The following is a 21,984-nucleotide window of genomic DNA, read 5'->3' as shown; positions in this document are numbered from 1 at the left end:
AAGCAATTGGGGTTAAGTGACTTGCCCTGAGTCACACAGCTAGTGAGTATTATGTGTCTAATGCCAGATTTGAACTCAGGTCCTCCTGACTCCAGGGCTGGTGCTCTATCCACTGTGCCATCTAGCTGCCCCCCTTTTTTTTCTTTATGTGCTTTCCCAAATTCAACTAACTCCCTGAATCAAACCCTCCTTTGTAAAAAAGAAATAGAAGGGAAAAAAATATCTAATACAGAGACTGCCTCTGACAATGCATGCAATTTTCTGCTCTAATACTCACCTCTTTCTCTGCCAAGATGAAGGATGGGTATTTTCATTATCTGCTCTCTGGGATCACTGTTGGTTTTTCCAGGATTTAGCTTACTTTTAGTGAATTTTCTTTTTCATCACATTGTAGTCATTATGTATTTTGGTTTCGGGGGGTATTCTTTTTAGCTGTATTTATTTCATTTACATTGGTACATGCAGATACTCCCACATTTCTCTGAATTTCTCATGTCTCTTAATTCATAATGAACACAAATATTTTATTATATTTGTATTCCTAAGCTTGGTTAGTCATTCCCCCATTCGATGGACACTCAGTTTCTTTCCAGTCTTTGTTTCTGTTTGAGTTTATTGAGGTATTTGCCAATTCATAAGGTCTTGGGGTCAAAGGACATCTATATATATTATATATATGTATTTATGTATGTATATGTATATGTATATATATTACACACACACACACACACACACACACATACACACATATACACAGCTTTCTATTCTTCTTTAATAACTCTAAATTGTTGTCCATACTAGTAGGACTAATCGACAGCTATACTAATAGTGTATTAGTATTCCTGTCTTCCCATATTTTCTCCAAAATTGACTTTTTCTATTTTTGGACATTTTTGATAAATTGTATTGCATGAGGTAAAAGCTTCGAGTTGCTCCAAGTTGTGCATATTTCTCTTATTATTAGTGATTTGGAACTTGTTTTCATAATTTTTTTAGTTCAAAATCCTTCTTTTGAAACCTATGTTCTTAAAGCACTTATCTGTTGGGAATGGACTCATTTATTTGTGTCAATTTTTATCCATCTATCTTAGGTGCCAGTGTTTAGCGTGATATTTGACATAAAGATTTTCCCATTGGGCAATTTATTTCCCAGATTCTGTCTGCATTAATTTTATTAGTACAAAAATATTTGAGTGTTTGATATGTATCACATAACAATAACTTTTAAACACCACGTGTGACATGTTATTGGTTTATTACAAGTTTACATATATAAATATATGTGTATACAATATGTACAAATATATATACACACATCCATACATGTATACGATCTTTTGCAACCCCTAATAATTGCTTTGAGAAGTCAGTAAGGAGCTTATTCATTACTTTTGAGAATAGAAACCCAAAATATGCAAGGTTTTTTTTGAGTGAAGATAACTGAGCAATGATCTGAAACAGGCTGTGCATGTTAATACCTCTGCCTCGATTCGAAACTCAGGAGGAAGTGGTGAGAGGGGGACCTGCACTGAACAGAGTTTTTAGGCATATTTCATCCTTAGAGAATAACTACATTTCTGTTAGGAATGGAAATGAAAACAAAAATATATTGATAATTTAGGGCAGAGATGTCAAACTGCAAACCTTCCAAGCATTGCCTGAGCCAGATTTGAATGTAACTGGGAAATGTTTGACAAAACATTTTGATAATTTAGGTAGTATTAATTTATGGTTTTCCAAGTCAACATATGGCCTGCAAAGATCCATTTCTATCTGAGTCTGACACCATTGATTTAGGTAAGTGTTTATAATAGAACAGTAATTTGAAGGACATAGTATTGCGAGGGTGAGTGAAGGCAAATTGGACTTGGGTATGCACGGGCTGAGTGGAATAGGAATGGGGATAGGAATGCAGAAAGAGATAGCCAAGGGGAAAGATCTTTACCTAAAATAAAGCAGCATAATAGGGATCTGGTAAGTAGGATATTGAAAAACAGCACGAACAGACATACTAACTGTAAGAAGAATGGATTAGGAATCTACAAAGTTTAGTTAGTGGATGTGCTTTTAGAAATATCATTTAGAATGTTGGTGAAGAAGAAACATGGTATGATGGCCTGGTCGCACATAAACTGTGTCTTAGGGGATCAAAAAGTTCTGATAATGCTAGATATGCAGCTACTAGTAGAAGAGGATATGAGAATATCTTGCTTGCACGATTTGTGTGTATGGTGATATAATTTCTGTTATTTTATCCTTCCATTGTACATTGAACTTACTGACTTATTCTTGGCATTGCAAGAAGGGTAGTGAAGGGGCATAAGCTAAATAATATTTAGATAGCTTGTGTAACACAGGATATCATAATATGAAAAGAAGCCCATGTTTCTCTCTGGAATTGAAGTCACAAGATGGAAAATTATTCATAATTGCAATCATAACATACCATACAATAGAGAGTTTCCTGCCAAGGAAACTTTGATTTCAAAGACCTTACGCAAGTCGCATGTAGTCGTGACTTTTTTTTTTTTTGCAAGAAGCTCCTGCCAGCCTTCAAACTCAACACAACCCAGGTCAGCTCAGGGATGGAAGGGACTTGATTGGCATAAAATAATTCCTCAGACAAAGGACTGAGTGTATAGCTTCAATGGGAACACTGTGCATCTAGGTCTTTATAAGGAAGGTTGCCCTGGGCTCGTCCAACACAGGTGATATCCACATCATGGGTACTACCAAGATTTTCCTGCTCCTTCTCTCAGTGGCCCTGTTGGCCCTGAGCTCAGCTCAAGGAACACCCAAGGGTAAGTGGGGGAATACTGGGAAACTGTGATAGTATTAGGAGATTTGGGGTTCACCATTCAAGTCAAATGACAGGACTTGGGGCAAGCCATTCTCAATGATTCAGTTACTTTAGTTTTCCTAGAGTTAGATAACTGGGGGAGGTAGTATTACTACTTCTACAAATAAAAACTAGCATTTATATGGTACTTTAAGATTTGCAAAGTCCTTTACATATATTATCACATGTGATCTTCACAACAACCTTGGGAGGTAGGTGCGATTATTGTCCTCACTTCACAAATAAGAAGACTGAGGCTAAGGTAACTGAGAGGGCTTAACTGACTTGCCTAGGCAGTATAGTGGGTAAGAGTCCTAGACTTGGAGGTAGGAAAACCTGAGTTCAAATCCTGCATCACATACATATGAGTAGTGTGACCCTGAGCAAGTCGCTCAGTCTCTGTTTCCCTATTCATTACACTGGAGTCATTGTGTCTTTTGGTTTGGAGGTTCTTGTTGATTTGGTAAGATGGAGATAATAATAGCACCTGCTTTCTAAGGTTATTGCAAGGATCAAATGAGATAGCATATTGTAGCACTTTGCAAACTTTAAAGCACTATGTAAATGCTGGCAATTATTAGTTATTATTTTTGTTGGAAATAACTAGTTAAGTGTCTAAGGCAGTTTAAACTCAAGTTTTCCTGACTCCAAATCTAGTGCTCTATCCATTGCTTTCCATCCTCTGCATACTTCAATTACCTTTCTCTAGCACTGGACATGAGCCTAAACTCAACATCTTCTTTAAGTAACTGCTGTTCTACTATGAACACTTTTGCTTCTGTGTACCAAAATATTGAAATGAAAAACAGACAATTCCATCACTCCTTCAGATACCTAATTACTGAGACAACAAACCTTTGAATATTTATTTGCCCCGATGATTGAATTGTTCACTTTTCTCTCTAATTTGGACACGGGATAGACACTCTATTCAAATGTCTTCACTGTAGCAGTCTTTTTAGACATATTTCATATCATTCCTTTTCACATTCTTCATTCAGTGAAATTGGAAGACTAACTATTGCCTGCTCATGACATTTCTTCTCCTGCTTTTCTCCTCATGCCTGACATATGCTCAGTTGTTGGCTATCTTTATAAAATTTCTAGCTTCCCTCAAGGAGAGCTCAGTAGCTACATAAGGTCTACCCAGATCTCTCAATTGTTAGTTCTCTCTCTCTCTCTCTCTCTCTCTCTCTCTCTCTTTCTCTCTCTCCTCTCTAAGTGTATATGGTCTTTATTTGCTTCATATTGGGTTTCCTCCAATGGAATATAAGTTCTTTGAGGGACAATTTCATTTTGTCACAGAAAGTTGGACATGACTGAGATGACTCAACAGCCACAAAAATCCCCAGTGAGAGGGACCATAGCATACCGAATAAAGGGCCAGCCTCAGAGCCAGGAAAATCTCAGCTCAGATTTTGCTTATGATACATGCTGACTATGCAACTCTTGGCAAATCACTTAACTTTTCAGGGTTCCAAGCAACTCTTGAAGGCTATGTGTTGCAGACCCCATGCCAAGCTGCAGTGGTAGAAGGAATTCCTTTGTTGGGAGTTTTATATAATAATGAAATCACAGATTTGGTTTAAATAATAATCTAATAAATAGGACATAAATAAAGGTTTGTTTGATTGGATTAAATGACAGAATCACTTAACCAAGGACCTCAGTGGCCATAAAGTTCAACCTAGACCTGAAAAAATGGTCTTACCTAAGAAGCAGACATCTCAATTTTTCTTGAGGCTCTCCTATGAAGGAAAGGCCACTACATCTGGAGTCCACTAATTCTACTTTTGGATAGTTTTAGGCTTCAGGCAGCTTTTCCTTATAACAAATCTCATTTGGCCTCTTTGCAACTTTTAACCATGGCTCCTATATCTGTTCTCTACATTCATATAGAACACATTTAATCCCTTTTCCATATGACAATCCTTTAAGTGCTTGAAGGCAGATATCATGTCTACACTAAGCCTTATTCTTCTCCAGTTCCTGGCTTCCTTTAAATCCCACCTAAAATCTCACATTCTACCAGAAGCCTTACCTGATCCCCTTTAATTCTACTGCCTTCCCTGTATTTATTATTTCCCATTTATCATGTATATAGTTTGCCCATAATTGTTTGCATGTTATCTCCACCACTATGAGCTCCTTGAGAGGATGGATTGTCTCTTACCTTTATCTCCTTAGCCATTAGCAAAATGTCAGGTGCATAGTAAGCACTTGATAAATGTTATTGACTTGTCTTATATGGGGTTGAATACAGACCTCTATTTGATTTCCTTAAAGTGTTTTAGGAATCTGTTTGAGAAATTTGAGGTTCCTCTAAGTGTTTCAGGGACCACTGGAATTATTTTCATTTTGACCTCCATCAGGACTGGTATATGTGTTGTAGGGATCCATCTGAGAAATTTTTAGAATTCCCATTTGGGTTGGTCTATTTATTCTGGGAAGCCATTCGAGGGAATTTCACCCAGGAAAGTTCTATTTTTACCCTTAGAGTAAGGGGATTCTTTTCAGTCAACCTCAACCCTTGAGGGAGAGCCACTTCTGCATTGGCAATTCATCTGGGACCAGTACTAGCATGAAGATTTTAGTTCTGAAGCACAGCATGAAGATATAGAAATCTGAGTCATTTGACTTTATAGGTAGTTTCTTCAGTCCCTAAACCAAGATGCCATCTCAGAGCTAACATCGAAACAACTCAAACCATTTGATGTAGAAGAGTGAAAGAATACAAAAAGAATACCGATAAAATGTCATCATTGCTCTGGGTTTGCACTGACAAAACCAACTATGATTGATTTCTATTACTTTCCTTTTTTATTGCAGTACTTAGTAGAAGTAAACTATGTCCTGTGATCCTCAGGGTAATGAGCAAGGCTTGTGCTGGAGTTTCTCTTCCTATTGAATGCTTCCCTTCAATAAACCAACATGGTTTTATGTTTGACTAAACACTAAGAAAAAAAGCCATGATATTTGACAGAAATCCACCTCATAGTTTTATAGAAAATCAGTTTGTAATTTAGTGACACTGATTCAACTGTGGCTTCTAATCATCTGTTTTTCAACATGCTACTTCTATGTGGTATGATCAGGCTACCACAAATGATTAATTTTCCATTATTTGTTTTCATTGTATCTCATAATTCCCTTATTTATGTTGGGACAGGTTTGGAATGGATAAGATGCATTCTCGTTTTTATAATGGTGTATGTATCCTCTGGCCAAATAGATCCAAGTTTCGTTCATGACTGCAATGGAGATTATTAGATGGGTGGCCTCCACAGATAACCAATTTTCCATCCCTCTCTTCTCCATTTCCTTCAGGATATCTCACACCTCCCTTCTAAAGTATTGTTTGATAGCACAAATTCTCAGTTTTATGATGAGATAGGTATCTTCTGTCAAAGTGGGTCCATTTTTGTGTTTCTGATAAAATTTCATTGAATCCTCTTGACTTGAACATAACTTGCCCCACCTAGATTGATATATGTGAACTTTGGAACTTTGTTATAAATTTTACTTGTTCCTTTTCTTTACCCACAGCAGCCCGAGCCAGAAACCTGCTGCTCAATAATATAAGTCCTAATTCATCTCCTCTATGGATTTATTTTGACTCTCCCTGTAGTCCTTGGAATTTATCTTTACTTCTCTTGGTCTTCATAATGATTCATGTTTTAATTGAACATCTTTCCAACATTTCTTTTTCAATTCTTCCTACTTCCCAGAGTTACCTTTATTAGTAATCTAAACTGACACACCAAAATACTAATTAGTAAATCTAAAATTCAAAACATGATTACCTACTTGACATTATATCCGCATTAGATATTGTGAAATTACGCTGCCTGCAGCAATACCCAATTTTTCAACTATTTCTCCTCCATTTTCTTCATTGGATAACATATAATCCTCTGTTCTGGATAGATTTCCTGTAGATACCATTCAATTTCATATACCAGTCCCTTTCCAGTATTCTGTGGTAGGTTTCAAATAGGTGGAGTTAATTCTTTATTTAATGATGATATGGGTATGCTCAGGCTATGTAGATCCAAATTTGTGCTCTGCAGATAATGCTATTGGACCACATTCACTTTAACATGACTTGCCCTGATCCACTAGGGCCAAATGTGGTGTTTACAAAACTCTTGCCTTAAATTTCTTCTTCCTTCTTTTTTTTTTAAACCACAGCAACACCAAGTCCAGAGCTTGTTGCACAAGAACATAATTCCGACTTTATACAAAAACTGTGGTTTGTTGTTCCTTATCTTCCCTTACAATCTACTTTCCTTTTGGTGATTGCAGATTAGCATCCCAGTGTGGGGAATCAGACAAATCATGAAGTCAATCAGTCCAATTTAGTGTCCCCTTTTCTGACCCTAGACTGGGAAAAACAGTTTGAATTAGTTTCCATTTTGTGTCTTTCCTGTTCTTCTTAGTAGGTGAAAGTTCTGTCAGGGAAATAGAAGAGGTTATACTTCAAATACCTTCAAAGGATTTATTTAGGTAGGGCAATGGCCTGAGAAAGTGTTCCACTCCAATGAAAAGTTACACATTCTTAGTGAATTGAATTGATGCTTTTGTTATTGTTTTCCTTTATGTTACACTATTAGGGAGGTCTTGTGAGGACAAATTACCATCCCTTTTTCTGACCCAGGCCTCAGAAAAATAGCTTGGATTAGTTTCCATTATTTGCCTTTTGGGTTCTTATTAGTAGATAAAAAACCTGTGATGGAAACAAAAGAGGCTGAACTCGCATTTCTATTAACTTTGAAGGTTTCATTTAGATATACCAAAGGTTTACTGCATAGGGCATATCAAAGAAATAGGTCACAAATCATTAACAAAATTGTGTTTTCCTAGTTCAGTCATAATGCTTGCATTATGTCCTCCAGGTACCTCTTTTTCAATTGATTCTACCTCCATGGTTATCTCCATTATGCACATAGAATTCAAGAGATGATAGATTATTTTATATTATTATCACAATAGATATTGTAAGATCTGACTGATCACACTACTGTCTAATTTTCCATCAATTTTGTCTCTATTTGATTCACTTTTCAGAGCTCCAGTATTTAATATGTTATGAAAGTTTCAAAATGGAAGTTAGGAATTCTTTGTTTTATAAGTGGATGTGTAATGTCTGGTCAGGTGGATGCTTGTATTCCTGATAGAGTTCCAATGGGACTCTTAATCACAGATTGCCCTTATCCACAACTGAAAACTCTTGAGATGCAGAGGACTCTTGCCCTAAAAATCATTCTTTCCTTTTCTTTTTTTCTACCCACAGAAGCCCCAAGACAGCAACCTGCTGAACCTGAACGTAAGTAGCATATCTATCTAAACAGTCTTTCTTTCCTTTTCACTTTAGTCCCTTGTTATTGTTATCTTTCATTCTAAACCATTTGACATTTATGCTATTCAAGATCAGTACCCAGACAAAAAAAAAAGAGTAATGATGAACTAAGAATGTGCTCAAATTAAAATTAATTATTCTCTCTTGACATAACATATGATCTCATTTTTCCAGCAGGGGATTTCCTGGATAAAAATTTCAAGGTCACTTTGATGTCTTCAATGAAATGCTCTCTGTCTCTGTTTGTCCTCTGTCTACATATCTCTCTCTGTTTCCCTGTCTGTCTCTGTCTATCCTTTGAAAGAAATGTAGTACCAAGAACCAGAAAGGTTAAATGCCCGCCTATTCAAAAGATTTAGCTCTGAAAGGCTAAATAAACAAATGCTGCATCCTTGCCATATTTCTCATATTTATGCAAAGCCTCTTCACTTCTTCTAAGAATGGACTCATCTGAGGCTTAACCACAAATTAATCACAGCCCTAACTGCAGAGAGTGAGGGCAAGAAGAAATAGAAAGATTGACAAGATATTTCAATCAGTGTCTGTCCCTGGATAAAGGGAGTACATTTGGGTTGATTTCTATTAATTACTTTGTTGCTTTCCTTAATATTAGATAAGTAGTAAATGTAAGTCCAAATTACTGTCACTTTTTCAGACTCTGGACTGGGAAAAATAATTTGGATTAGTTCCCTTATTTGCCTTTTGTGGTCTTCTCCTTAGTAGGTGAAAGATCTGTCAGGGAAGTAAAAAGGGCTCATGCGCATACTTCAACTAACTTTGAAAAATTAATTTAGATAGCCCAATGGCCTGAGGAGGTGCTCGATGCCAAAAATTTGGGCACAGACTTTTAGCAAAAACACAATAATTTTTATTGAATAATGTTTTTCTACTTGAGTCACACTGCTTCAATTATGTTCTCCAGATATATCTTTTTCAGTTCATTCTACTGCCATGGTTATCTTCACTATTTACCTAGAATTTAAAAGTTGCTAAACTATCTTATATCATGTTGACACTAGATGTTGTAGGATCCAACTGAACACAACATTTAATGTTCCATTCTTTTTCTCTCTATTTCCTTCATTTCTCAAACTTCCTGTATTTAATGTTATGGCAGCTTTGAAAACAATCGGATGAATTCTGAATTATATGACTGGATATGTAACCTCTGGACGAGGGTGCTTCTATTCCTGATAGAATGCCATTTGTACCCTTGAATATAGATTGCCCTTAAACACAACTGAAAGCTCTTGAAATTCATAGAACTCTTGCCCTAAATATCACTCTTTCCTTTTCTTTATTCTACCCACAGAAGCCTCAAGCCAACAATCTGAGAAACCTGAATGTAACATGTCTATTCTTAAAGTCTTTTTTCCTGTTTTCTTGAGGCCCCTGGACTTTGTCTCTTATTATACACCACTTAGTCCTCTACAGTCTTAAAGATAAGTACCCAGAAACAGAGGGTAATCCAGTTAAAATGCCTTAGCACATAGTCTTTTTTCACCAGGGAATGCAGATCACAACTCACAAGACCACTTTGTCATCTTCAATTAAACACTCTCTGTCTTGGCCCTAATGGTTTGTCTCTATTTCTCTGTCTCTTTCTCTCTTTTTCTGTCTCTCCTTCTCTCTCTCTCTTTCTCTGTTTTTCACAGTCCCTCTGTGTCTGGTCTTTCTCTGAATCTGTATCTTTATCTCTCTGTCACTGTAGCTCTGTTTTTCTGTCTCTCTTTCTCTCTCTCTCTCTCTCTCTCTCTCTCTCTCTCTCTCTCTCTCTGTCTCTCTCTGTCTCTCTCTGTCTGTCTCTCTCTCTCTCTCTCTCTCTCTCCCTCTCTCACACACACACACACACACACACACACACACACACACACACACACACACACACACACCCCTTTTCTCTCTATCTCTGTCCCTCCCTTCTACTTTGACCTTCGAAATAGTGAAATTTCAGAGAGCAGAAGAGGAAAAGAAGGAAATGTAATATTAGTAACTCAAAAGGACAAAATGCCTATTCAAAATATTTCTACCTAAAGCACAAAATTAAGAAATGCTACATCTTGGCCATAATTTCTCCCTTTATGCAAAGCCTCTTCACTTCTTCTAAGGAAGGATCCATCTTAGACCTAGCCTCAAGACTACTCACACCACTAACTTCAGGGAAAGAAAACAAGAAGAAATAGGTGGATTAGCAAGATGTTTCTATTCTTTCAGAGATGTGCTGAGATCAGGTGGAACATAACAATATCTAATTTTTCTGCACGTTTTATATTTAGTTCCCTCATTTCTCTTATCTCCTCTACTTACAGCTACGAAAGCATTGAAATGCATAGGATGATTTTGTCACTGACTATGAACTTCTGGCCAAGTGGATAATGGCACTCTTGATAGAATTCCACTGGGGCCCTCGATCGCATATTGCCCTTATCCAGAACTGAAACCTCTTGAGATTCATAGGACTCATGCCCTAAACATTACTCATCTCTTTTTATTTTTTCTACCCACAGCAGCCCCAAGGCAACAAACTAGGAAAAGTAAAGGTAAGTAAAATGTCTATCTGTAAAGAGTCCTTCTTTCCCTTTTCCTTGAGGACCCTACAACTTATTTCTCATTTTAAACAGTTTGGCATTTCCACTCTTAAAGTTCAATACCAGGAAAGAGATGGTAATAATGAAATAACAGGGTGGTCAGGTTAAAAGGCCTTGTTCTCTCTTGCCATTGCATAGGTCTTATTTTCCCAACTGAGAATTTCCCAGATCAAAAATCCAAAGCCATTTTATCATCTTTTGCCATAGCACATGTTTGCTTATTTCTATTAGCTAATATCCTACGTCAAAGATTTCAAGATCACTTTGTAATATTTGGTGCAATGTTCTTTTAATGTCTCTGCACTGTTTGTATTTCTCTCTCTCTTTCTCTCAGTTTTTTCAGTCCCTCTGTGTCTGGTCCTTCTCTGAATCTATATCTTTATCTCTCTGTCTTCGTCTCACTTTTTCTTGGTTTCTCTCCCTCCCTCCCTCTCTCTCTCTCTCTTCTCTCTCTCTCTCTCCCTTGTACTTTGACCTTTGCAAGAGTGAAATTTGAGAAAGCAAAAGAGGAAAAGAAGGAAATGTAATATTAGGAATTCAAAAGGACAAAGGCTTATTGAAAATATTTGTACCTAAAACACAAAATTAAGAAAATTTACATCCTGGCCATCATTTCCCCCTTTACCCAAAGGCTCTTCAATTCTTCTAAGGAAGGATCCATCTCAGACCTAGCCTCAACCCTACTCACACCAATATCTTCAAGGACAGAAGACAAGAAGAAATAGTCAGTTTGGCAGCATGTTTCTATTCTTTAGAGATGGGCTGAGATCAGGCTGAACATAATATCTAATTTTTCCACCCATTTTATATTTAGGTCCATCATTTCTCTTATATCTTCTACTTACACTTATGAAAGCTTTGAAATGTATAGGATGATTTTGTGAGTGAATATGAACCTGTGGCCAAGTGGATACTTATATTCTTGAAAGAATTCCACTGGGGACATCAATCACATATTACCTTCATCCATAACTGAAACCTCTTGAGATTCACCGGACTCTTGCCCTAAACAATACTCATCTTTTTATTTTCTCTAGACGCAGAAGAGCCAGGCGACCCACCTGAAGGTAAGTAATATGTCTATCTCTAAACAGTCCTTTCTTTCCCCTTTCCTTGAGGACCCTAGACCTTGCCTCCCATTTGAAACCATTTGGCATTTCCACTCCTAAAGTTCACTACAAAGAAAAAGGGGGTAATCATGAACTCCGAGGGTGATTAGGGTTAAAAGGCATTGTTCTCTCTTGCCATTGCATAGGTCTCATTTTTCCACCACAGGGTTTTCCAGATCAAAAATGCAAAGCAATTTTGTCATATGTTCCCATAGCATATCTTTCCTTTTTCTGTTAGCTAAAATCCTAGGTCAACGATTTCAAGATCACTTTATAATATTAAATGCAAAGTTCTCTTCATGTCTCCCACTGTTGGTATTTCTCTCTCTCTCTCTCTCTCTCTCTCTCTCTCTCTCTCTCTCACTCTGTCTCTCTCTCTCACACTGTCTCTCTCTCTCTCTCTCTCTCTCTCTCTCTCTCTCTTCCTCTCTTTTTTCATGGTCCCTCTGTGTCTGGTCTTTCTATGAATCTATATCTTTATCTCTCTGTCTCTGTCTCGCTTTTTCTCTCCCTTTCTCTCTCCCTCTGTCTCTCTCTCTTTTTCACACACACACACACACACACACACACACACACACACACCCATACACACACACACATTTTCTCTGTATCTCTCTCTCTCCCTTGTACTTTCACCTTTGAAAAAGTGAAATTTCAGAAAGCAAAAGAGGAAAAGAAGGAAATGTAATATTAGCAATTCAAACGGACAAATGCGTATTGAAAATATTTGTACCTAAAACACAAAATTAAGAAATATTACATCCTGGACATAATTTCCCCCTTTACACAAAGGCTCTTCGCTTCTCTAAGGAGGAGCCATCTCAGACCTAGCCACAAGCCTACTCATGCCAATATCTTCAAGGAGAGAAGAGAAGAAGAAATAGGTAGTTTGGAAAGATGTTTCTATTGTTTACAGATGTGCAGAGATCAGGTGAACATAATAATATCTAATTTCTCCACACATTTTATATTAGGTCCTTCATTTCTCTATATCTTCTACTTACATTTATGAAAGCTTTGAAATGTATAGGATGATTTTGTGAGTGAATATGAACCTCTGGCCAAGTGGATACTTGCATTCTTCAAGTAATTCCCTGGGTCCTTCGATCAAATTACCTTTATGCACTCTGAAACCTCTTGAGATTCACAGGACTCTTGCCCTAAACATTACTTATCTTTTTATTTTTTCTACCCCAGGAGAACCAGGCGAACCACCTGAAGGTAAGTAATATGTCGATCTCTAAACACTCCTTTCTTTCCCCGTTCCTTGAGGACCCTAGACCTTGTCTCTCATTTGAAACCATTTGGCACATCCAATCTTAAAGTTCAGTACCAAGAAGAGAGGGTAATAACGAACTAAGAGGGTGGTCAGTTAAAAAGTTTGTTTTCTCTGCCATTGCATAGCTCTCATATTTCCACCAGAGAATTTCCCATATCAAAAATCCAAAATGATTTTGTCATCTTTTCCCAAAGCATAGTTTGCTTTTTTCCATTGCCTAATATCCTAGATCAAACATTTCAAGATCACTTTGTAATACTTAATGCAATGTGCTCTTCCTGTCTCTGCAGCGTGGGTATTTCTCTCTCTCTTTCCCTCTGCTTTCACAGTCCCTCTGTGTCTGGTCTTTCTTGAATCGATATCTTTATCTCTCTGTCTCTCTCTCACTTTTCTCTGCCTTTCTCTCACCCTCTGTCTCTTTCTTTCACACACACACACACACACACACACACACACACACCCATACACACACACATTTTCTCTGTATCTCTCTCTCTCCCTTGTACTTTCACCTTTGAATGAGTGAAATTTCAGAAAGCAAAAGAGGAAAAGAAGGGAATGTAATATTAGGAATTCAAACGCACAAATGCGTATTGAAAATATTTGTACGTGAAACACAAAATTAAGAAATGATGCAGCCTGGCCATAATTTCCCCCTTTATACAAAGGCTCTTCGCTTCTTCTAAGGAAGGAGCCATCTCAGACCTAGCCACAAGCCTACTCACACCAATATCTTGAAGGAGAGAAGAGAAGAAGAAATAGGTAGTTTGGAAAGATGATTCTATTGTTTACAGCTGTGCTGAGATCAGGCTGAACATATAATATCTAATTTTTCCACCCATTTTATATTTAGGTCTTCATTTCTCTTACATCTTCTACTTACATTTATGAAAGCTTTGAAATGTATAGGATGATTTTGTGAGTGAATATGAACCTCTGGCCAAGTGGATACTTGCATTCTTCAAGTAATTCCACTGGGTCCTTCGATCACATATTACTTTATCCACCTCTGAAACCTCTTGAGATTCAGAAGGACTCTTGCCCTAAACATTACTCATCTTTTTATTTTTTCTACCCCAGGAGAACCAGGTCCACCACCTGAAGGTAAGTAATATGTCTATCTCTAAACACTCCTTTCTTTCCCCGTTCCTTGAGGACCCTAGACCTTGTCTCTCATTTGAAACCATTTGGCACATCCACTCTTAAAGTTCAGTACCAAGAAAGAGAGGGTAATAATGAACTAAGAGGGTGGTCAGCTTAAAAGGCTTTGTTTTCTCTTGCCATTGCATAGCTCTCATATTTCCACCAGAGAATTTCCCATATCAAAAATCCAAAATGATTTTGTCATCTTTTCCCAAAGCATAGTTTGCTTTTTTCCCTTGCCTAATATCCTAGATTAAACATTTCAACATCACTTTGTAATATTTAATGCAATGTTCTCTTCATGTCTCTGGAGCGTGGGTATTTCTCTCTCTCTTTCTCTGTGTTTTCACAGTCCCTCTGTGTCTGGTCTTTCTCTGAATCGATATCATTTCTCTCTGTCTCTCTCGCTTTTTCTCTGCCTTTGTCTCTCCCTCTGTCTCTCTCTCTTTCACACACACACACACACACACAAAACACACCCCTACACACACATATTTTCTTGTATCTCTCTCTCTCCTTGTACTTTCACCTTTGAAAAAGTGAAATTTCAGAAACAAAAGAGGAAAAGAAGAAATGTAATATTAGCAATTCAAACGGACAAATGCGTATTGAAAATATTTGTACCTAAAACACAAAATTAAGAAATATTACATCCTGGACATAATTTCCCCCTTTACACAAAGGCTCTTCACTTCTTCTAAGGAAGGAGCCATCTCAGACCTAGCCACAAGCCTACTCACGCCAATATCTTCAAGGAGAGAAGAGAAGAAGAAATAGGTAGTTTGGAAAGATATTTCTATTGTTTACAGATGTGCTGAGATCAGGATGAACATAATAACATCTAATTTTTCCACCCATTTTATATTTGGTCCTTCATTACTCTTATATCTTCTACTTACACTTATGAAAGCTTTGAAATGTATGTGATGATTTTGTGAGTGAATATGAACCTCTGGCCAAGTGGATACTTGTATTCTTCAAGTAATTCTGCTGGGTCCTTCAATCACATATTACTTTATCCACCTCTGAAACCTCTTGAGATTCAGAAGGACTCTTGCCTAAACATTACACATGTTTTTATTTTTTCTACCCCAGGAGAACCAGGCGAACCACCTGAAGGTAAGTAATATCTATCTCTAAACACTCCTTTCTTTCCCCATTCCTTGAGGACCCTAGACCTTGCCTCTCATTTGAAACCATTTGGCACATCCACTCTTAAAGTTCAGTACCAAGAGAGAGGGTAATAATGAACTAAGAGCATGGTCAGCTTAAAAGGTTTTGTTTTCTCTTGCCATTGCATAGCTCTCATATTTCCACCAGAGAATTTCCCATATCAAAAATCCAAAATGATTTTGTCATCTTTCCCAAAGCATAGTTTGCTTTTTTCCATTGCCTAATATCCTAGATCAAACATTTCAAGATCACTTTGTAATACTTAATAATGTGCTCTTCCTGTCTCTGCAGCGTGGGTATTTCTCTCTCTCTTTCCCTCTGCTTTCACAGTCCCTCTGTGTCTGGTCTTTCTCTGAATCGATATCGTTATCTCTCTGTCTCTGTCTCACTTTTTCTCTGCCTTTCTCTCACCCTCTGTCTCTTTCTTTCACACACACACACACACACACACACACACACACACACACACACCATACACACACACATTTTCTCTGTATCTCTCTCTCTCCCTTGTACTTTCACCTTTGAATGAGTGAAATTTCAGAAAGCAAAAGAGGAAAAGAAGGGAATGTAATATTAGGAATTCAAACGCACAAATGCGTATTGAAAATATTTGTACGTGAAACACAAAATTAAGAAATGATGCAGCCTGGCCATAATTTCCCCCTTTACACAAAGGCTCTTCGCTTCTTCTAAGGAAGGAGCCATCTCAGACCTAGCCACAAGCCTACTCACACCAATATCTTGAGGAGAGAAGAGAAGAAGAAATAGGTAGTTTGGAAAGATGATTCTATTGTTTACAGCTGTGCTGAGATCAGGCTGAACATAATAATATCTAATTTTTCGACCCATTTTATATTTAGGTCTTTCATTTCTCTTACATCTTCTACTTACATTTATGAAAGCTTTGAAATGTATGGGATGATTTTGTGAGTGAATATGAACCTCTGGCCAAGTGGATACTTGCATTCTTCAAGTAATATCACTGGGTCCTTCGATCACATATTACTTTATCGACCTCTGAAACCTCTTGAGATTCAGAAGGACTCTTGCCCTAACCATTACTCATCTTTTTATTTTTTCTACCCCAGGAGAACCAGGTCCCCACCTGAAGGTAAGTAATATGTCGATCTCTAAACACTCCTTTCTTTCCCCGTTCCTTGAGGACCCTAGACCTTGTCTCTCATTTGAAACCATTTGGCACATCCACGCTTAAAGTTCAGTACCAAGAAAGAGAGGGTAATAATGAACTAAGAGGGTGGTCAGCTTAAAAGGCTTTGTTTTCTCTTGCCATTGCATAGCTCTCATATTTCCACCAGAGAATTTCCCATATCAAAAATCCAAAATGATTTTGTCATCTTTTCCCAAAGCATAGTTTGCTTTTTTCCCTTGTCTAATATCCTAGATCAAACATTTCAACATCACTTTGTAATATTTAATAAAATGTTCTCTTCATGTCTCTGGAGCGTGGGTATTTCTCTCTCTCTTTCTCTGTGTTTTCACAGTCCCTCTGTGTCTGGTCTTTCTCTGAATCGATATCATTTTCTCTCTGTCTCTCTCGCTTTTTCTCTGCCTTTCTCTCTCCCTCTGTCTCTCTCTCTCTCACACACACACACACACACACACACACACACACACACACACACCCATACACACATATATTTTCTCTGTATCTCTCTCTCTCTTCCTTGTACTTTCACCTTTGAAAAAGTGAAATTTCAGAAACAAAAGAGGAAAAGAAGAAAATGTAATATTAGCAATTCAAACGGACAAATGCGTATTGAAAATATTTGTACCTAAAACACAAAATTAAGAAATATTACATCCTGGACATAATTTCCCCCTTTACACAAAGGCTCTTCACTTCTTCTAAGGAAGGAGCCATCTCAGACCTAGCCACAAGCCTACTCACGCCAATATCTTCAAGGAGAGAAGAGAAGAAGAAATAGGTAGTTTGGAAAGATATTTCTATTGTTTACAGATGTGCTGAGATCAGGATGAACATAATAACATCTAATTTTTCCACCCATTTTATATTTCGGTCCTTCATTACTCTCATATCTTCTACTTACACTTATGAAAGCTTTGAAATGTATGGATGATTTTGTGAGTGAATATGAACCTCTGGCCAAGTGGGATACTTGTATTCTTCAAGTAATTCTGCTGGGTCCTTCAATCACATATTACTTTATCCACCTCTGAAACCTCTTGAGATTCAGAAGGACTCTTCCTAAACATTACACATGTTTTTATTTTTTCTACCCCAGGAGAACCAGGCGAACCACCTGAAGGTAAGTAATATCTATCTCTAAACACTCCTTTCTTTCCCCATTCCTTGAGGACCCTAGACCTTGCCTCTCATTTGAAACCATTTGGCACATCCACTCTTAAAGTTCAGTACCAAGAAAGAGAGGGTAATAATGAACTAAGAGGGTGGTCAGCTTAAAAGGCTTTGTTTTCTCTTGCCATTGCATAGCTCTCATATTTCCACCAGAGAATTTCCCATATCAAAAATCCAAAATGATTTTGTCATCATTTCCCAAAGCATAGTTTGCTTTTTTCCATTGCCTAATATCCTAGATCAAACATTTCAAGATCACTTTGTAATACTTAATGCAATGTTCTCTTCCTGTCTCTGCAGCGTGGGTATTTCTCTCTCTCTTTCCCTCTGCTTTCACAGTCCCTCTGTGTCTGGTCTTTCTCTGAATCGATATCGTTATCTCTCTGTCTCTGTCTCGCTTTTTCTCTGCCTTTCTTTCACCCTCTGTCTCTTCTTTCACACACACACACACACACACACACACACACACACACCCATACACACACACATTTTCTCTGTATCTCTCTCTCTCCCTTGTACTTTCACCTTTGAAAGAGTGAAATTTCAGAAAGCAAAAGAGGAAAAGAAGGAATGTAATATTAGGAATTCAAACGACAAATGCGTATTGAAAATATTTGTACGTGAAACACAAAATTAAGAAATGATGCAGCCTGGCCATAATTTCCCCCTTTATACAAAGGCTCTTCGCTTCTTCTAAGGAAGGAGCCATCTCAGACCTAGCCACAAGCCTACTCACACCAATATCTTCAAGGAGAGAAGAGAAGAAGAAATAGGTAGTTTGGAAAGATGTTTCTATTGTTTACAGATGTGCTGAGATCAGGCTGAACATAATAATATCTAATTTTTCCACCCATTTTATATTTAGGTCCTTCATTTCTCTTACATCTTCTACTTACATTTATGAAAGCTTTGAAATGTATGGGATGATTTTGTGAGTGAATATGAACCTCTGGCCAAGTGGATACTTGCATTCTTCAAGTAATATCACTGGGTCCTTCGATCACATATTACTTTATCCACCTCTGAAACCTCTTGAGATTCAGAAGGACTCTTGCCCTAAACATTACTCATCTTTTTATTTTTTCTACCCCAGGAGAACCAGGCGAACCACCTGAAGGTAAGTAATATGTCGATCTCTAAACACTCCTTTCTTTCCCCGTTCCTTGAGGACCCTAGACCTTGTCTCTCATTTGAAACCATTTGTCACATCCACTCTTAAAGTTCAGTACCAAGAAAGAGAGGGTAATAATGAACTAACAGGGTGGTCAGCTTAAAAGGCATTGTTTTCTCTTGCGATTGCATAACTCTCATTTTTCCACCACACAATATCCCAGATCAAAAATCCAAAGTATTTTGTCATCTTTTCCCCAAAGCTTGCTTTTTTCATTGCTAATATCCTAGATCAAACATTTCAAGATCACTTTGTAATATTTAATGCAATGTTCTCTTATGTCTCTGCAGTCTATTTCTCTCTCTCTCTTCTTTGTCTCTGTTTTCCGGTCCTCTCTGTCTGGTCTTTCTCTGAATCTATATCTTTATCTGTCTGTCTCTGTCTCTCTCTTTTTCTCTGCCTTTTCTATTTCTCTCTGTCTCTCTCTCTTTCACACACACACTCACACACACAACACACACACACACACACACACACTTTTTTTCTCTACCTCTCTCCCTCCTTGTACTTTCCCTTTGAAAAGTGAAATTTCAGAAAGCAAAGAGGAAAAGAAGGAAATGTAATTAGAATTCAAAGCACAAATGCGTATTCAAAATATTTGTACCTAAAACACAAAATTAAGAAATGCTTCATCCTGGCCATAATTTCTTGCCTTTACAAAGGCTTGCACTTCTTCTAAGAGAGGATCCATCTCAGACCTAGCCACAAGCCTACTCACACCATACTTCAGGAGAGAAGAGAAAAGAAATAGGTAGTTTGGCAAGATGTTTCTATTCTTTAGAGATGTGCTGAGATCAGGGGAACATAACAATATCTAATTTTTCCACCCATTTTATATTTAGTCCTTCATTTCTCTTATCTTCTACTTACATTATGAAAGCTTTGAAATATAGGATGATTTTGTGAGTGAATATGAACCTCTGGCCAAGTGATACTTGCATTCTTCAAGTACCACTGGGTCCTTCAATCACATATTACTTTATCCACTCTGAAACCTCTTGAGATTCATAGGACTCTTGCCCTAAATTACTCATCTCGTTTTATTTTTTCTACCCACAGAACCCCAGGAAACCAACTGGTGAACGTAAGTAATATGTCTATCTCTAAAAAGTACTTCTTTCCCTTTTCCTTAAGGACCCTAGACCTTGTCTCTCATTTTACACCATTTGGCATCCACTCTTAAAGTTCAGTACCAAGAAAGAGAGGGTAATAATGAACTAAGAGGGTGGTCTTAAAAGCGTTGTTCTCTGCCATTGCATAGCTCTAATTTTTCATCAGAGAATTACCCAGATCAAAAATCCAAAGATTTTGCATTTTTCCCATAGCATAGTTTGCTTTTTTCCATTGCCTAATATCCTAGATCAAAGATTTCAAGATCACTTTGTAATATTTAATGCAATGTTCTCTTCATGTCTCTGCACTGTGGGTATTTCTCTCTCTCTCTATTTTTTCACGGAATCTCTGTATCTGGTCTTCCTCTGAATCTATATCTTTGTCTCTCTGTCTCTTTTTCTCTCTCTCTCTGCCTTTCACACACACACACACACACACACACACACACACACACACACACACACACTTTTTCGCTCTAGCTTTCTCCCTCCCTTCTACTTTGACCTTTCAAAGAGTGAAATTTCAGAAAGCACAGGAGAAAATGGAGGGAACACACTATTAGGAATTCAAAAGGACAAATGCTTATTCAAAATATTTGCACCTAAAACACAAAATGAAGAAATGCTTCATCCTGGCCATAATTTCCCCCTTTGCACAAAGGCTCTTTGCTTCTTCTAAGGAAGGAGCTATCTCAGACCTAGCCACAAGCCTACTCACGCCAATATCTTCAAGGAGAGAAGAGAAGAAGAAATAGGTAGTGTGGAAAGATGTTTCTATTCTTTAGAGATGTGCTGAGATCAGGTTGAACATAATATCTAAGTTTTCCACCCGTTTTATATTTCGGTCCTTCATTTCTCTTATATCTTCTACTTACATTTATGAAAGCTTTGAAATGTATGGGATGATTTTGTGAGTGAATATGAACCTCTAGCCAAGTGGATACTTGCATTTTTCAAGTAATTCCACTGGGTCCTTCGATCACATATTACTTTATCCACCTCTGAAACCTCTTGAGATTCAGAAGGACTCTTGCACTAAACATCACTCATCTTTTTATTTTTTCTACCCCAGGAGAACCAGGTGCACCACCTGAAGGTAAGTAATATGTCTATCTCTAAACACTCCTTTCTTTCCCCGTTCCTTGAGGACCCTAGACCTTGTCTCTCATTTGAAACCATTTGGCACATCCACTCTTAAAGTTCAGTACCAAGAAAGAGAGGGTAATAATGAACTAAGAGGGTGGTCAGCTTAAAAGGCTTTGTTTTCTCTTGCCATTGCATAGCTCTCATATTTCCACCAGAGATTTTTCCAGATCAAAAATTCAAAATTATTTTGCCATCTTTTCCCAAAGCATAGTTTGCTTTTTTCCATTGCCTAATATCCTAGATCAAACATTTCAAGATCACTTTGTAATATTTAATGCAATGTTCTCTTCATGTCTCTGCAGTGTGGGTATTTCTCTCTCTCTTTCTCTGTGTTTTCACAGTCCCTCTGTGTCTGGTCTTTCTCTGAATTGATATCTTTATCTCTCTGTCTCTGTCTCGCTTTTTCTCTGCCTTTGTCTCTCCCTCTGTCTCTCTCTCTTTCACACACACACACACACACACACACACACACCCATACACACACACATATTCTCTGTATCTCTCTCTCTCCCTTGTACTTTCACCTTTGAAAAAGTGAAATTTCAGAAAGCAAAAGAGGAAAAGAAGGAAATGTAATATTAGCAATTCAAACAGACAAATGCGTATTGAAAATATTTGTACCTAAAACACAAAATTAAGAAATATTACATCCTGGACATAATTTCCCCCTTTACACAAAGGCTCTTCACTTCTTCTAAGGAAGGAGCCATCTCAGACCTAGCCA

The 21,984-nt window shown here is 37.6% G+C and overlaps 1 protein-coding gene across 31 annotated transcripts; it reads left to right on the top strand.

The window, feature by feature from the left end:
• Positions 1–2,687: 2,687 nt before the first annotated feature.
• LOC110204375 (uncharacterized) lies at positions 2,688–21,262 on the top strand. Of its 31 annotated transcripts, none has more exons than XM_020980606.2 (9): positions 2,690–2,801; positions 8,133–8,165; positions 10,706–10,738; positions 11,824–11,853; positions 13,093–13,116; positions 14,255–14,278; positions 15,413–15,436; positions 17,767–17,781; positions 21,187–21,262. In XM_020980606.2, exons 1-9 carry the CDS (start codon positions 2,723–2,725, stop codon positions 21,216–21,218), a joined length of 294 nt encoding a protein of 97 aa, XP_020836265.1. In that variant the 5' UTR covers positions 2,690–2,722; the 3' UTR covers positions 21,219–21,262. The 31 variants fall into 31 exon arrangements, with proteins under 31 accessions (XP_078006694.1, XP_020836265.1, XP_020836260.1 ...); XM_020980601.2 differs by having other exon boundaries at positions 17,758–17,781; XM_078150569.1 differs by lacking the exon at positions 21,187–21,262 and adding an exon at positions 18,934–18,971.
• The last annotated feature ends 722 nt before the right edge of the window (positions 21,263–21,984 follow it).

This window comes from Phascolarctos cinereus, unplaced genomic scaffold (genome assembly GCF_003287225.1).
Source record: "Phascolarctos cinereus isolate Bilbo 61053 unplaced genomic scaffold, phaCin_HiC Scaffold_321;HRSCAF=920, whole genome shotgun sequence".
NCBI lineage: Eukaryota > Metazoa > Chordata > Mammalia > Diprotodontia > Phascolarctidae > Phascolarctos > Phascolarctos cinereus.
Note: the sequence above shows the minus strand (reverse complement) of the source record. Positions and strands in the feature narration are given on the sequence as shown.